The 18,055-nt window shown below is 49.0% G+C and overlaps 1 protein-coding gene across 1 annotated transcript; it reads right to left on the minus strand.

The window, feature by feature from the left end:
- Positions 1–15,665: 15,665 nt before the first annotated feature.
- LOC124673092 (berberine bridge enzyme-like Cyn d 4) lies at positions 15,666–17,252 on the minus strand. The gene has a single exon (XM_047209220.1). The coding sequence runs from the start codon at positions 17,250–17,252 to the stop codon at positions 15,666–15,668; it is 1,587 nt and encodes a 528-aa protein (XP_047065176.1).
- Between the last annotated feature and the right edge of the window lie 803 nt (positions 17,253–18,055).

Raw genomic sequence — 18,055 nt, forward strand, 5'->3', positions numbered from 1 at the left:
GGGGAAGAGGGATGGCCGTCGGATACATATCTGTGCTCCAGATTTCTGTCGTAGATGTCATTGACCCTTCTCTCCCGCACTCCTCTCCCGCACCCTTCTCTCCCGCACCCCTCCCAACCCTAACCTCCACCGCCGGTAGCGCCGCCGGGGCAAAGACCGCGGGGCGTGGCGGCGGCAGGGGCCCTTCCTCGTTGAAGCGCGGCGGACGGCGGACGGGATCCCTCCTCCTCGACGCTGCGAGCGGTCGGCACGGATGGTGTTGTGCGGCGGCGGCGTTCTGCGCTGCGGCCCCCTCCTCCCGTCGGCTCCCCCCCGCAGCACGTCGGCAGGGGCTGGTGGTGGGCGGTGGCCAGGCCCATGGTCTGCGCCATTTCCCCCCCAGCCTCTCACCGGTGCGTGGAGATGGTCTCGGGTTCTCCCGCGACACGAGGTCGCCCGAGGCAGCAGCCTTGGATTCGACGATGGAGGCGGCTCTCTTCTTCGCCGGAGAGGGTCGGCCTATGGATGGTGGTGCTGGATCTTTCGATCTGTCATCGCGTTCCGTCGGCGAGGTGGAGAGGTGTGGAAGCCGGCGACGGCTGATGTCGCCGGTGGTGGGCTGGCGTTCGGCTGCGGCGGTGCCCAGGGCGTGTGCGGTGTCTTCGGACAACGCGATCTGCGGTTGGTGTCTCTGGCGGCAACCTTGGCTGGCCTGGGATGGTCGCTGATGTCTACGTTCCCCCTCCTTTCCTGTAGACAGTGTTGGGCCTCCAAGAGCAGAGGTTTGTAGAACAGCAGCAAGTTTTCCCTTAAGTGGATACCCAAGGTTTATCGAACTCAGGGAGGAAGAGGTCAAAGATATCCCTCTCATGCAACCTGCAACCACAAAGCAAGAAGTCTCTTGTGTCCCCAACACACCTAATAGGTGCACTAGTTCGGCGAAGAGATAGTGAAATACGGGTGGTATGAATAAGTATGAGCAGTAGCAACGGTGCCGAGAAAATAGCTTGTCTGGCGTGTAGTTGATGGTGGTAGTATTGCAGCGAGTAGTAACACGGTAAAACAAGTAAACAAGCAGTAGTAACGCAGCAGTATTTAGGAACAAGGCCTAGGGATTACACTTTCACTAGTGGACACTCTCAACATTGATCACATAACAGAATTGATAAATGCATACTCTACACTTTTGTTGGATGATGAACACATTGCGTAGGATTACACGAACCCTCAATGCCGGAGTTAACAAGCTCCACAATAATGCTCATGTTTAAGTAACCTTATAGTGTAAGATAGATCAATAGACTAAACCAAGTACTAACATAGCATGCACACTTGTCACCTTCATGCATATGTAGGAGGAATAGATCACATCAATATTATCATAGCAATAGTTAACTTCGCAATCTACAAGAGATCATGATCATAGCATAAACCAAGTACTAACACGGTGCACACACTGTCACCTTTACACACGTGCGGGAGGAATAGAACTACTTTAATAACTTTGCTAGAGTAGCACATAGATAAATTGTGATACAAACTCATATGAATCTCAATCATGTAAAGCAGCTCATGAGATTATTGTATTGAGGTACATGGGAGAGATGAACCACATAGCTACCGGTACAGCCCCGAGCCTCGATGGAGAACTACTCCCTCCTCATGGGAGCAGCAGCGGTGATGAAGATGGCGGTGGAGATGACAGCGGTGTCGATGGAGAAGCCTTCCGGGAGCACTTCCCCGCTCCGGCGGCGTGCCGGAACAGAGACTCCTGTCCCCCAGATCTTGGCCTCGCGATGGCGGCGGCTCTGGAAGGTTTACGTGGGTTTCGTCGAACGCATCGGGGTTTTCGATCCGGGGGCTTTAAATAGGCGAAGAGGCGGCGCGGGAGGGTCGAAGGGCGACGACACCATAGGGCGGCGCGGCCAGGGCCTGGGCCGCGCCGGCCTATGGTCTGGGGGCCCAGTGCCCCCCTCTAGTCCTTCCCGGGTGTTCTGGATGCTTCCGGTGAAAATAGGAACTTGGGCGTTGATTTCGTCCGATTCCGAGAATATTTCGTTACTAGGATTTCTGAAACCAAAAACAGCAGAAAACGAGAGCCGGCACTTCGGCATCTTGTTAATAGGTTAGTTCCGGAAAATGCACGAATATGACATAAAGTGTGCATAAAACATGTAGATAACATCAATAATGTGGCATGGAACATAAGAAATTATCGATACGTCGGAGACGTATCAGCATCCCCAAGCTTAGTTCTGCTCGTCCCGAGCAGGTAAAACGATAACAAAGATAATTTCTGGAGTGACATGCCATCATAAACTTGATCATACTATTTGTAAAGCATATGTAATGAATGCAACGATCAAAACAATGGTAATGACATGAGTAAACAACTGAATCATAAAGCAAAGACTTTTCATGAATAGTACTTTCAAGACAAGCATCAATAAGTCTTGCATAAGAGTTACTCATAAAGCAATAATTCATAGTAAAGCATTGAAGCAACACAATGGAAGATTAAGTTTCAGCGGTTGCTTTCAACTCGTAACATGTATATCTCATGGATAGTTGTCAATGCAAAGCAATATAACAAATGCAATAAGCAAGTATATAAGAATCAATGCACAGTTCACACAAATGTTTGCTTCTTGAGGTAGAGAGAGATAGGTGAACTGACTCAACATTGAAAGTAAAAGAATGGTCCTCCATAGAGGAAAAGCATTGATTGCTATATTTGTGCTAGAGCTTTGATTTTGAAAACATGAAACAATTTTGTCAACGGTAGTAATAAAGCATATGCATCATGTAAATTATATCTTATAAGTTGCAAGCCTCATGCATAGTGTACTAATAGTGCCCGCACCTTGTCCTAATTAGCTTGGACTACCGGATCATCACAATGCACATGTTTTAACCAAGTGTCACAAAGGGGTACCTCTATGCCGCCTGTACAAAGGTTTAAGGAGAAAGCTCGCATTGGATTTCTCGCTATTGATTATTCTCAACTTAGACATCCATACCGGGACAACATAGACAACAGATAATGGACTCCTCGTTTATGCATAAGCATGTAACAACAATTAATAATTTTCTCATATGAGATTGAGGATATATGTCCAAAACTGAAACTTTCACCATGGATCATGACTTTAGTTAGCGGCCCAATGTTCTTCTCTAACAATATGCATGCTTAACCATAGGGTGGTAGATCTCTCTTACTTCAGACAAGACGGACATGCATAGCAACTCACATGAAATTCAACAATGAATAGTTGATGGCGTCCCCGGTGAACATGGTTATCGCACAACAAGCAACTTAATAAGAGATAAAGTGCATAATTACATATTCAATACCACAATAGTTTTTAAGCTATTTGTCCCATGAGCTATATATTGCAAAGGTGAATGATGGAATTTTAAAGGTAGCACTCAAGCAATTTACTTTGGAATGGCGGAAAATACTATGTAGTAGGTAGGTATGGTGGACACAAATGGCATAGTGTTGTTTGGCTCAAGGATTTGGATGCATGAGAAGTATTCCCTCTCGATACAAGGTTTAGGCTAGCAAGGTTGTTTGAAGCAAACACAAGTACGAACTAGTACAGCAAAACTCACATAAAAGACATATTACAAGTATTATAAAACTATACATCGTCTTCCTTGTTGTTCAAACATCTTACTAGAAAATATCTAGACTCTAGAGAAACCACTCATGCAAACCCAAATTTTAACAAGCTCTATGTATTTCCTCACTAATGGGTGCAAGGTATATGATGCAAGAGCTTAAACAAGAGCACAACAATTGCCAAGTATCACATTATTCAAGACATCACACCAATTTCTACAAGTAGCATTTTCCAATTCCAACCATATAATAATTTAACGAAGCAGTTTCAACCTTCGCCATGAATATTATGAGCTAAGAACACATGTGTTCATACGAACCAGCGGAGCGTGTCTCTCTCCCACACAAGCATTTATTCAAACACAAACAAAAACAAAAGCATACAGATGCTCCAAGTAAAGCACATAAGATGTGACCGAATAAAAATATAGTTTCAAGAGAAGGAACCTGATAATTTGTCGATGAAGAAGGGGATGCCTTGGGCATCCCCAAGCTTAGACGCTTGAGTCTTCTTGAAATATGCAGGGATGAACCACCGGGGCATCCCCAAGCTTAGAGCTTTCAATCTTCTTGATCATAGTATATCATCCTCCTCTCTTGACCCTTGAAAACTTCCTCCACACCAAACTCGAAACAACTCATTAGAGGGTTAGTGCACAATAAAAATTAACATATTCAGAGGTGACACAATCATTCTTAACACTTCTGGACATTGCATAATGCTACTGGACATTAGTGGATCAAAGAAATTCATCCAACATAGCAAAAGAGGCAATGCGAAATAAAATGCAGAATCTGTCAAAACAGAACAGTTCGTATTGACGAATTTTAAAATGGCACCAGACTTGCTCAAATGAAAATGCTCAAATTGAATGAAAGTTGCGTACATATCTGAGGATCATGCACGTAAATTGGCTTAATTTTCTGAGCTACCTACAGGGAGGTGGACCCAGATTCGTGACAGCAAAGAAATCTGGAACTGCGCAGTAATCCAAATCTAGTACTTACTTTACTATCAAAGACTTTACTTGGCACAACAAAACACAAAACTAAGATAAGGAGAGATTGCTACAGTAGTAAACAACTTCCAAGACACAAAATAAAAACAAAGTACTGTAGCAAAATAACACATGGGTTATCTCCCAAGAAGTTCTTTTCTTTATAGCCATTAAGATGGGCTCAGCAGTTTTAATGATGCACTCGCAAGAAATAGTATTTGAAGCAAAAAGAGAGCATCAAAAGGCAAGTATGAAACAAATTTAAGCCTAACATGCTTCCTATGCATAGGAATCTTGTAAATAAACAAGTTCAAGAAGCATAATGCAACAAGCATAGAAAGATAAAACAAGTATAGCTTCAAAAATTTCAGCACATAGAGAGGTGTTTTAGTAACATGAAAATTTCTACAACCATATTTTCCTCTCTCATAATAACTTTCAGTAGAAACATGAGCAAACTCAACAATATAACCATCACATAAAGCATTCTTATCATGAGTCTCATGCATAAAATTATTACTCTCCACATAGGCATAATCAATTTTATTAGTTGTAGTGGGAGCAAATTCAACAAAGTAGCTATCATTATTCTTCTCATCAAGTGTAGGAGGCATATTGTAATCATAATCAAATTTATCCTCCATAACAGGTGGCAACAAAAGATTACTATCATTATAATCATCATAAATAGGAGGTAAAGTATCATCAAAGAAAACTTTCTCCTCAATGCTTGGTGGACTAAAAATATCATGCTCATCAAAGCCAGCTTCCCCAAGCTTAGAATTTTCCATATCATTAGCAACAATGGTGTTCAAAGTGTTCATACTAACATGTTCCATGGGTTTTTTAATTTTTGCATTAAACCATTCATGTCTTGACTCAGGAAATAGTACAAAGAGCTCACAGATGTTTTCCATTATGCTTAACTAGTGTAAACAAGAAACAAAAAGTTGCAATTGCAGGATCTAAAGGAAATAGCTTCGAGCACAAACACAATGGCGCCAGAAAAGTACTTTACCTGGAACCGAAGTATGAGTGCCTTTTACCTTTCCTCCCCGGCAACGGCGCCAGAAAAGTGCTTGATGTCTACGTTCCCCCTCCTTTCCTGTAGACAGTGTTGGGCCTCCAAGAGCAGAGGTTTGTAGAACAGCAGCAAGTTTTCCCTTAAGTGGATACCCAAGGTTTATCGAACTCAGGGAGGAAGAGGTCAAAGATATCCCTCTCATGCAACCCTACAACCACAAAGCAAGAAGTCTCTTGTGTCCCCAACACACCTAATAGGTGCACTAGTTCGGCGAAGAGATAGTGAAATACGGGTGGTATGAATAAGTATGAGCAGTAGCAACGGTGCCGGAAAATAGCTTGTCTGGCGTGTAGTTGATGGTGGTAGTATTGCAGCGAGTAGTAACACGATAGAAACGAGTAAACAAGCAGTAGTAACGCAGCAGTATTTAGGAACAAGGCCTAGGGATTACACTTTCACTAGTGGAGACTCTCAACATTGATCACATAACAGAATTGATAAATGCATACTCTACACTTTTGTTGGATGATGAACACATTGCGTAGGATTACACGAACCCTCAATGCCGGAGTTAACAAGCTCCACAATAATGCTCATGTTTAAGTAACCTTATAGTGTAAGATAGATCAATAGACTAAACCAAGTACTAACATAGCATGCACACTTGTCACCTTCATGCATATGTAGGAGGAATAGATCACATCAATATTATCATAGCAATAGTTAACTTCGCAATCTACAAGAGATCATGATCATAGCATAAACCAAGTACTAACACGGTGCACACACTCGTCACCTTTACACACGTGCAGGAGGAATAGAACTACTTTAATAACTTTGCTAGAGTAGCACATAGATAAATTGTGATACAAACTCATATGAATCTCAATCATGTAAAGCAGCTCATGAGATTATTGTATTGAGGTACATGGGAGAGATGAACCACATAGCTACCGGTACAGCCCCGAGCCTCGATGGAGAACTACTCCCTCCTCATGGGAGCAGCAGCGGTGATGAAGATGGCGGTGGAGATGGCAGCGGTGTCGATGGAGAAGCCTTCCGGGGGCACTTCCCCGCTCCGGCGGCGTGCCGGAACAGAGACTCCTGTCCCCCAGATCTTGGCCTCGCGATGGCGGCGGCTCTGGAAGGTTTCTGTGGGTTTCGTCGAACGCATCAGGGTTTTCGATCCAGGGGCTTTAAATAGGCGAAGAGGCGGCGCAGGAGGGTCGAAGGGGCGACGACACCATAGGGCAGCGCGGCCAGGGCCTGGGCCGCGCCGGCCTATGGTCTGGGGGCCCAGTGCCCCCCCTCTAGTCCTTCCCGGGTGTTCTGGATGCTTCCGGTGAAAATAGGAACTTGGGCGTTGATTTCGTCCGATTCCGAGAATATTTCGTTACTAGGATTTCTGAAACCAAAAACAGCAGAAAACGGAACTGGCACTTCGGCATCTTGTTAATAGGTTAGTTCCAGAAAATGCACGAATATGACATAAAGTGTGCATAAAACATGTAGATAACATCAATAATGTGGCATGGAACATAAGAAATTATCGATACGTCGGAGACGTATCAGTCGCCGGCGTGGGGACGCGACCTGAATAAAGGCGGCGGTCCTAGGATTCCTTTTTGTGTCAAGATGCTGATCTGCCAGAGCTGTGTCCCCATTGATCTGGCTAGAGTGACGGGTTCCGGGTGGCGCCGCTGGCGATCTTCCATGGGCGATTCACGCGAGACTGCAGGATCGGGTGGGACTCGGTCGTGTGCACCCATGTTTTACTCTGGCCGTTGGTTTCAGAGGGAGCGCTTCGAAGCTCTGCTGGCTGTTAATATCATGGGGCATGTTCTCGTTCCATGGTGCTGGCAGAGAATGTCATGAAGGCCAAGATCTGAGGACTAGCAATGGAGGATCCGTTCTTTGGGGCAAGGAGGAGTTGGCTTGGTGTTTCATGACTTGGAGCAGCGGCATGCAAGTGGGGGCGACTGCATAGGAGAAGACCAAAATCTTATCTTTCAGGTGAAAATCCACGGTCTAGCCTTAATTAGTTGTGCCAGGCAATGGCCATGTTGAAGACATTGATTTGAGAGTGAGGACCTTCTTCAGGGTGAAACCCAGATCTTTGATCGGGCGACGACGGCGCTTGTGCACTGTTTCCTTCTTGGAGGCGCCGCTTTTGAAGAAGTTGGACTTGTGGTGTTGTCTTGGTGGTCTTAGAGCATCTCTAACAGAGCCCGTAAAAGGCCCAAAACCGGAAAATAACTGCCAGTATACGGGTTCAGTTCGAAAATCGGCGCAAATCAGTTACTGTAAACGGGACGAAACCGAAAAAAAATTTACGGGCCGAGACTGAAACCAAACTCTGGCCCCTATTTGTAGGGGTCGAAAGGTCGAACTGAATGGGAACTGTACTCCTAGTGATGTTTTGGCGGGCTGAAACTTCAGCTTGGAACAGTGCACTTCCGTCGAAGGACTACCGGAATAGGACCAAATTCGACAAAATCCGGCCGAAGGTCAATCAAATTCCGGCGAGCTCGCTTCGGCGTGGGGTGGTGCTGAGCGGGACGAGCTTGCTGTGGCGTGGGGCGGCGCGGGGCGGGGCGAGCTCGTGGCGGGGCGGGCGAGCTCGCCGGGGCAGGGGGAGGTCGGGTCGAGCTCGACGGAGCGGGAGCGGAGCCGGGGCAGGGCGGGCGGCGCCGGGGTAGGGGTAGGCCGGGCGGCGCCGGGGCAGGGTGGCGCGGGGCTGCACGAGCCCGGGGTGGAGCAGAGCCAGGGGCGCGGGGCGGCGCTGAGCGGAGCCAGGCAGGCGCGGGCGGCGCGTGGCGGCGGGCGCGGAGCCGGCGGGCGCGGGGCTGCACGTGGCAGGCCGGCGAGCAGGCGGGCACGGGGCGGGCGCGCGGCAGGCGGGTGCGGGGCGGCGCGCGGCGGGCGGCAGGCGGGCGCGCGGCGGGGATCGGCCGAGCGGGGCAGGGGGAGAGCTCGGGGTGAGCTCTGGGAAAAAGAAGATAGGGAAAAAGAAAAATAGGGAAAAAAAGAAAAACTGGCAGATTTAAAGAATATTCTGTTTTACAGTTTTCGTTACGGGGTCTATTCTGCGCCAGCGTTTTTTCGACCCGTAAACACGAGTTCGGTGAACTGAACTCCGGATTTTCGGTTCGCGTTTTTACGGGCTCTGTTAGAGATGCTCTTAGTGCTATTGTTTCAATGTTTAAACTACCGTAGCAGAACTTTTCTTTTTTCCTGTAATTCTTTTTTTTTTGGCTGTGGGTGTAATTGGTATCTCCGATATTAATATATGCTCGTTGTCGAAAAAAATATCATTGACTGGTCGCTACATACTTATCTACATTACTGAGGTCTCAGAGCTTCCATCTGCTGTCTACCAAATGCACAACCAGAGCCAGAACGTCTTGACAGAATAGCATATGGGCATGGACGCATGGTCAAGTCCGGAACAGCTGCACAACGCTCTCCAACAGCAGCAACAGATCGAGGAATTGGAGAAAAAATTTGACCTTTGGGTGGCTGCTGTGAGAACGGCCGCGTCCAATGGATCCGTGCCGTCGAGGGACTCCGCGAGGACGCCGGCGAAGCTGTACAAGCAGCGTCGCGGGAAGCGACGGCGCAGGTGGTCGAGGTCGTGAGCGGTGTCGGAGGGAGGAACTCACCGGAGAAACTGCACCGGAATCCCGCGGCCAGGCGCGCGACGCGGTCCGGCAAGATCGACGGAGCCGCGCGCGCCGGCGAGCAAACTGGCCGCACCGCCATGGGCCGCCGCCTTTCGTGTCGAGGAGAAATGTGTGGTTAGGCTGGTGCCAACGCGGGCTGGAGTGGAGGAGATACCGCCCGCGACGGGGCGAGAGGCGGGCGAGAGGCGGGCGAGACGCTAGCGGCGGGCGGTGGTTCCACCGCCCGGCGGTAGGGGCGGTACCGCCCGCCTATAGCCCGCGTTGGAGGCTGATACGTCTCCGACGTATCGATAATTTCTTATGTTCCATGCCACATTATTGATGATATCTAAATGTTTTATGCATACTTTATGTCATATTTATGCATTTTCCGGCACTAACCTATTAACGAGATGCCGAAGAGCCAGTTGCTGTTTTCTGCTGTTTTTTGTTTCAGAAATCCTAGTAAGGAAATATTCTCGGAATTGGACGAAATCAACGCCCAGGGGCCTATTTTCACACGAAGCTTCCAGAAGTCCGAGGGAGAGAGAAGTGGGGCCACGAGGTGGTGACACACCAGGGCGGCGCGGCCTGGCCCTTGGCCGCACGGCCCTAGCGTGTGGAGCCCCCGTGACGTCTCCTGACCTGCCCTTCCGCCTACTTAAAGTCTTCGTCGACAATAGCCCCAGTACCGAGAGCCACGATACGGAAAACCTTCCAGAGACGCCGCCGCCGCCAATCCCATCTCGGGGGATTCAGGAGATCGCCTCCGGCACCCTGCTGGAGAGGGGAATCATCTTCCGGAGGACTCTTCACCGCCATGGTCGCCTCCGGAGTGATGAGTGAGTAGTTCACCCCTGGACTATGGGTCCATAGCAGTAGCTAGATGGTCGTCTTCTCCTAATTGTGCTTCATTGTCGGATCTTGTGAGCTGCCTAACATGATCAAGATCATCTATCTGTAATGCTATATGTTGTGTTTTGTTGGGATCCGATGAATAGAGAATACTATGCTATGTTGATTATCAATCTATTACCTATGTGTTGTTTATGATCTTGCCTGCTCTCCGTTATTAGTAGAGGCTCTGGCCAAGTTTTTGCTAATAACTCCAAGAGGGAGTATTTATGCTCGATAGTGGGTTCATGCCTCCATTAAATCTGGGACAGTGATAGAAAGTTCTAAGGTTGTGGATGTGTTGTTGCCACTAGGGATAAAACATCGATGCTATGTCTAAGGATGTAGTTGTTGATTACATTACGCACCATACTTAATGCAATTGTCTGTTGTTTGCAACTTAATACTGGAAGGGGTTCGGATGATAACCTGAAGGTGGACTATTTAGGCATAGATGCATGCTGGATAGCGGTCTATGTACTTTGTCGTAATGCCCAATTAAATCTCACAATACTCATCATATCATGTATATGCATGGTCATGCCCTCTTTATTTGTCAATTGCCCAACTGTAATTTGTTCACCCAACATGCTTATTCTTATCGGAGAGACACCTCTAGTGAACTGTGGACCCCGGTCCATTCTTTTACATCGAATACAATCTACTGCAATACTTGTTCTACTGTTTTCTGCAAACAATCATCATCCACACTATACATCTAATCCTTTGTTACAGCAAGCCGGTGAGATTCACAACCTCACTGTTACGTTGGGACAAAGTACTTTGGTTGTGTTGTGCAGGTTCCACGTTGGCGCCGGAATCCCTGGTGTTGCGCCGCACTACACTTCGCCGCCATCAACCTTCAACGTGCTTCTTGGCTCCTACTGGTTCGATAAACCTTGGTTTCTTACTGAGTGAAAACTTGCCGCTGTACGCATCACACCTTCCTCTTAGGGTTCCCAACGGTCGCGTGCTGTACGCGTATCAGAGGCGAGAGCGGGGCGAGAGGAAGGCGATAGCGGTGCTAGTGGGGGCGGTAGGGAGGCGGTAGGGAGGAGAGAGGAAGTGAGAGCTGTCACTATAGCCCGTGCACTAGCACCGTGGGATGAGAGTGGGGTGAGAGTGAGAGAAAAGCTGACGTGGCGAGGCTATAGTGGGGTGATGCATTAGCACCAGCCTTAGCACCCGGGATCAACCTCGGCCCTTCCGCTTCAAAAACAAAAGTCCGTCTGTCGGTATGCTGGGCTGACTTTCGCTATGTGTCATGGCCTAAGTTCTCTACTTCTTGTGACTTATTTTACTTTGTCTTAAAATAAAACAATAATAATACCGGTTGCTCAAAAAATATAACAGTGCACATGGACGCCAGTGATCTCGTTTTTTTGAAAAAATAAAAATCATATTTTTCAGTTTCAAAAAAAATGAAAAAGATCCACACATAGTCAATGATGTATCCCACAAATATGCAAAAAATCAATTTCAAATACTTAATATTTTGAGCTACACAAAAATAATAAAATTGTAGATCTGAGTAGTCATTTTCAAATCTCCAGAACATATCAGATTTTATCAATTTTGTCTAGCTCAAAATAAAAAGAATTTCGGATTGGGATTTTGTATGATTGTGGAATGTATCAATGATAGTCTTCAGAATTATTTTCATGATTTTATAACTTGTAGAAATATTTTTCATTTTTTTTAACATAGCGAGAGCACTGGAACTCAGGAGCTAAAAACACTTTTCGTATATTATTTACTTTCTCTTTTCTTGATCTGCTAACGAGGAACAAAGCTCTTAACTCCTCCTCACGTTCTCCGATTCCAGTCTAGAAACACCATAAGTTCGAAACATAAGAACTTGGAACATATCTCTTAGCGTATGGAGGCAAACCATGGTGAGGACGGTTCTTGTACAACACCAATGATTTTTTTAAAAAAATATTATCTATTTTTCCTTTAGTTCCATAAATATTACATGTTTTCTAATTATTTTGAAACTATTACACCGTCGTGCTGGCCTAACCCGACTAGTACCTTTTGGGCTAGGAAAATCCGAAAGACCTAGATTTCGTGGGCCCTCTCATGTGACAGAACACACTTTTAGCCACCTTTCGGGTTGTTCTTCCGTTCTTCCCAAACAATACACATGACCGTGTAAAAGAGGCAGATCGAATCGTCATGGAGATAGATAGCTTGAGCCCACACATGACATGTAAGAGCAACTCTAACAGAGCCCGTAAATCCCGCCGGAACCGAACTTTTTCGGCGGATTTACGGGTTCGGGCTGAAATACGCGCAGATCAGAGCCCGTAAACATGGGCCGGCTCGAACTGGAAGTTCAGGGGAACGAGAAATCCCCCGCACGGCCCCTATTAAAAGGGTTCGCGGAGGGGAGTTCGGTTCGGAAACCCTACTCCCCTCCCGCCGCTCCTCTCCCGCCGCCGCAGCCCGTCGCCGCTCCGACGAGCAATCCCCGTCGCTCGACCGCCGCTCCGCCGCTACGGCCACCACCCCGCAGTGCGAAATGACGCTTTTTAGATGCGTGGGTAGGGGCGGCGGCCGATCCGACGCCGGAAGGTCCAGTCGCCGTCCGTCGGGCGTACGAGCGGAGACGTTGCGCGGCAGGCGGGCGCGCTCCGACGGCGCATGGTAGCGGGCCGGCCGCAAGTGGCCGGACCTAATGGCGCACCACCTTCAACCGCGCGCGGAGGCGGCGGCCGCAACAGCTGCGGCTGGGGAAGCGGACGAGCCCCCCGCTGCCGGTGGGTGCAGCCAGCCACTGCCGCCGATGCCCCCGAGCGGCAACGACGACGATGAAGACGGAACGCCTATGCTCTGCGGGGGCGCCTCCGGTGCGGCGGCCATCGAGCTGGCGGCCCTCGTCGTCGCCTAGCAACCGGCGGCGTCGAAAAACCCTCCGCCGGCCGGTGACAGTATAGTCGCCGGGAACCTTAATTTCTAGTCTAATTAGGTCCGTAGTACGTAATTTAGGTCCAATGCGATTGTATTTTGCCGGTATTAGTGTGAATTATGATCGAATTAAGCTTGATCGGATGAAATCGACTGCAATCCCCGTCGATAGATTTCCGCGTCGTTTGATTTTCGCGAGTTCGGTTTGGGTTTACAGTTTCTGTTCTGCGTCGTGCCCAAATGCGCTCTCAAATTATTTTTCTGGAGACTAAACTCCGTTTTTTCGGTTCGAACATATACGGCTCTGTTAGAGATGCTCTAAAGAGGCTCCTACACCTAGATGAGGTAGTGGAGGTCGTTGGTGTCAAAATTGATGGCGAGGCAAGTATATATCTTCATGCATGTTTTGGTGAAGCTATCGAATATTACTAGTGGGTTTCTATTCTGCGTGCACATGCAACAACCAAATTCGTGGCCCTAAGTCAAGAACAGCTAGAGGGTACCTTCTCTTCACATAACCGGCCGTACTTTACCTTCCCATGCACCTTGGCCACCAAGTAGTATCTACACGTGCCACAGTTCATTTGCCTTTCCATGCATGCTCACGTATAGCTGGACATTCCATGCATGCTCATGCATAGCTAGATATATTTTAACACAATTCAAGAGGAAATCATAACCACCTTTGATGCAAAGCTATGGGGTATACGCCTTGGGGACCACTTGACAATTGAGTGCCATAATCATGGTAGGAAGAGTCGAAAACTCTCCATCTTTGACATATGGGGTCATAATATGGTTATATAAGCAGGGTGGCATGGCCATGAAAAGCCAATAAAAATTTGATTATCCTGAGGAAGATTCTAGACTTCATGCAAAACCCCAGCTTCGAGTGGACCGACCCAACTCGTGTAACAACTTGGCCGAGAATGGTATAACTAGGTTGTGTTCATAATGTCCCATGTGGAGTTTTCTAGGCGTTAAGCAGGTGGTGTCAGCTTTAGACTGGTGACGACACTTCGATGCCTCATGATATGTGTCGTGTCCCTTCTTTTTTGATTTATCGAAAACAATATAGCGTCGTCTCCTAGTCTCGTTGATTGAATGCCTTCCGATCACGCCAGAGATGCTCCCTCGTGCTTGGTGTCGGTACAGCCCTCGGTTCTTTCGGTGGTCTTCCCGCATTTGGTATGGTGAGGTTCTTAGTGGAGCTCCTAGAGCTTAACATCTAAGTTTGAGGTTTTCTCCAGGCGTCATCACGGTTCGTGGCACCTTGGTTTGTGCTAGACTCATCGCCTTTCGACGGGGCGCGGTGGACATCACACCGATACACAGTGGCGAAGCTAGAGCATTCGGCAATAAACTACAAAGTTCATGTATGCATTTTACATGCATCACCATGTAAACTCATGATCGGCGTCGCTTCCGTCTTTCGCAGAAATCAAGGCGACACCGCTCGTAGTCGTCCCATCAACTTTAGGAAGTGGAGAAGAAACAAGACAACCGTTGCATGATGAGCACCCCTTCATTGCAAGTGTGGCTCTAGTGCGGGTCCGCGGGTGCATCACATGTGTTCCCAGGATCAGCAACCCACCCTGCACCCCGGGTCCATTGTAAGCCCTGTGGAAAATGGGGGTGTCCATGGTCTGCCTACCAGGGCCCGCCCACGCTTTCGACGAACATGTATCCTACGTAGGGGGCCAGTCCAAGGAGGAGCCACAATATGAAGAGTTCCTACGAACACAGTCACACGCCCCAACTGTAAGAAAAGACAGGGGCATGAGTTGCCGCACAAGAATAAGTCTGCAGCCTTCAGCCACGCGCCCTTGCGCGACATGATCCTCTCACCTGCGTGACAAGATCCTCTCGCCTGCGTGACAAGATCCTCTCGCCACGCTCCAGCCACATGGCACCCGTGCTACATGCCCTTCTAGCACCTTGTGGTGACCCCTTGCTTGTATAAAAGGAGGCACATGCTGCAACAAAGGGGGGAGGCCGACCAGAGAAAAAAGAGGAGAACAATGTAAGGAAGAAGGGACCACCATATAGAGGATAGTAGCAGAACCGGATGCAGGGCTTAGCACATTGCGGTATGAACCTAGGTAAAAACACCCGTGTCTCTGTTTGGTTGTGATCTCCGATCGGACCATTGCTAGGATTCGTTGCGCTCTTCACCCCCTGGAACGGGGGAGTAGGGGAGTGGATGCGATGATTGGGAGGGGCTTTGAGGAAGACGAAGATGGTGATTCTTTCTCTACAAACTCGTAGGGTGATACGGTTGGCTGGGGTCCACCCACATAGGAGAGAGATAAAGCCTTGTGCGGTTTTAGTGTTCACAATCCAGCGGATACCCACGGTTGGTTCGGTTCAATCAAACGGCTCTGGACCTGGGAGATCTGGGGTTTGATTTCATAGGCGACATCCAACGCTCTCTAAGCTGTTTTTTGCCTTTTTGGAACATCCCCATAATAGAAAATCCAAATATATATTTTTTAGCTCATGGCAATTTTTTATCAGTTAAGTACAAATCTGGTCAAACATGATTAATTTGCATGTGTTGACCACTAGCTTTCTCATTTCCGGATCAATAAAAGTGGCGGCACACTCTGCTCGTTCCGGAAGTAGTCATGGCCATCCACTTTCCGCTTGATCATCGCGAGCCTCCTAAAGTTCCCACCAAAGTACCTCTCACCCCAGACCTTGCCGCTTTGGTAGGTGGTCACGCCGCCGACCACCTTGTTCACGCCCAAGTCGAGGTCCTTGTAGTTGGCGTACGCAGCCCTGGGGTTCTTGGTCACGAACGGCGCCATAAAGTCGTACAAGCCGTTGATCCAGTTGGGCGTACTGCTGTTTCCCCCGGCCCCGTTGCCGTTCCAGAGTTGGACGTACTGGATGTTGTAGAGCACGCCGCTCCGGTGTGGGTACGGTGTGTCGGCATCGGCGATGGTGGACATTCTTCCGCCGTGCGGCTCGAGGATAAGCTCTCCGTCCGCGGCGCCGCTGGGCCAGGTGAAGATCTTCTGCCAGGTTTTCTTGGTGAGGGCCTTCCTGACGTAGTCGGACTTGTTCTTGACGAAGGGACCCAGGGGCATGGTCCGGTTGAGGAGGAGCTCCTCGAGCGGCGCGTTTTTGATGGCGTCGCCGAAGTATAGGTACGCCACGTACTGCAGCCAGCTCATCTCCTGGCAGTCGGCGCGCGTCACCCCGAGCTCCGGGAACTGGCGATGCAGCGTCTGCACCACGGCGCTGCAGTTGCCGAGGTACAGGGACTGGAAGTTAGCCTGACGCTTCTGCACGACCACACGGACGCTGAGGTCCTCGGGGAGCGCCGGGGCGACCTTCTGCCACTTGGTCACGGCGTCGACCGCGCCCTGGTGCATGGTCTTGGTTACGCTCAAGTAGGTGACCTTGGGTGGGACCGGCACGAGCCGCACCTTCCACGACAGGACGATGCCAAAGCTCCCGCCCCCGCCGCCGCGGATGGCCCAGAAGAGGTCGTCCCCCATGGCCTCCTTGCCCTGCAAGAGCTTCCCGTCGGCGTCGACGATGGTGGCGTCGAGGATGTTGTCCGAGGAGAGGCCGTACTTGCGCATCATGAGGCCGACGCCACCGCCGCTGAAATGGCCACCCACGCCGATGGTCGGGCACACGCCTGCCGGGAAGCCCAGCCCGGGCGCCGCCTTAGCGACGGCATTGTAGAGCTCTCCAATCGTGGCGCCGGAGTCGACCCACGCGGTTGCCCCGTGCGGGTCGACGCGCACGGCATCGAGCTTGGCGAGGTCGACCACGGCGAACACCTCGGGCCGCTGGGAGCGGTACGAGAGGCCTTCGTTGTCGTGCCCGCCACTGCGCACGCGGAGGCGCACACCATGGTAGCGTCCGCACCGCACGGCAGCCTGGACGTGTGAAGCTTTGGTAGGCGTGAGGATACAGAGTGGAGGCCTCGCCGTGGCAGGCGCCACAAACTTGGCGTTCCTGATGGACGACACGAGGAGTGGCTTGAAGGACGGTGATGTCGGCGTGAGCACTGCCTGGCTGGGGACGTGGATAGAGAGGCAGAGGAGGAACTTGTCGGAGGACGAAGCATGGGACATGGCGGGCACGTGGAAACCCAGGAAGCAAACTGTGAGCAACAGAGCTATGGGATTGGACACCGCCATTTCTGCCTCTCGATTGTACCTATGCTGAGAATCTGTGACGGTGCTTATGTTCTTGTCCTGGATTAACCTCGTTATGTAGAGCCCATGTGCGATAAGATCACGAGAGTATATCACATTATTTATGGGTGGCCATCGTTATCTTCTAGGGCCGGTTAATTACATGCATGGATAGCCGGGCAACGTTTCCATAACTCTCTACCCAAATGAAGCATGAAGTTAATGATTCCCAAAAAAGATAACACGCTGCCAAAAAAAAGACTCATCCAAAATGAAGTAGTATCCATCTTTTCAAGGGAAACATAATATTAGCATTCCCTCTGTGCACTAATGATGTAAGATCTTTTAGATTTTTATAGATTCACTCGTTTTGATCCGTATCTAGTCTATATTCAGTACGTGGATTCACTCATTTTAATTCGTATCTATTTTATTTTTAAATATCTAAATGATATTGTACCATCCCTATATGCCCGGGCACACACCCAGTCTTCTGGCCGGCGGCGCAGCCTATTTTGATGAAAATTTGGCCGGACTTATAGTACATCCAGCTTTGATGAAAATCTTAGGTATGCCACTATATACCAGTGAACGGATGGAGTAGTAGAGAACATCTTTAACATAAGAAGAAAAGAAGAGGACAAAAAATGGCAGACTCTCTTATAAGGCTCAGCCTAAGAGCGCTTCATTGGGCAGCTCTAGTTAGGGGTCGACTGCTGCTTTTGATGCGAGCGGTCGATTCCTATCGTTTCTGAAAAAGGTTCGATAGTTTTCGTTATTTTCATTTTTGCCCGCAAGCAGCTGGT

The sequence above is a fragment of the Lolium rigidum genome, chromosome 7, assembly GCF_022539505.1.
Source record: "Lolium rigidum isolate FL_2022 chromosome 7, APGP_CSIRO_Lrig_0.1, whole genome shotgun sequence".
Taxonomy (NCBI): Eukaryota; Viridiplantae; Streptophyta; class Magnoliopsida; order Poales; family Poaceae; genus Lolium; species Lolium rigidum.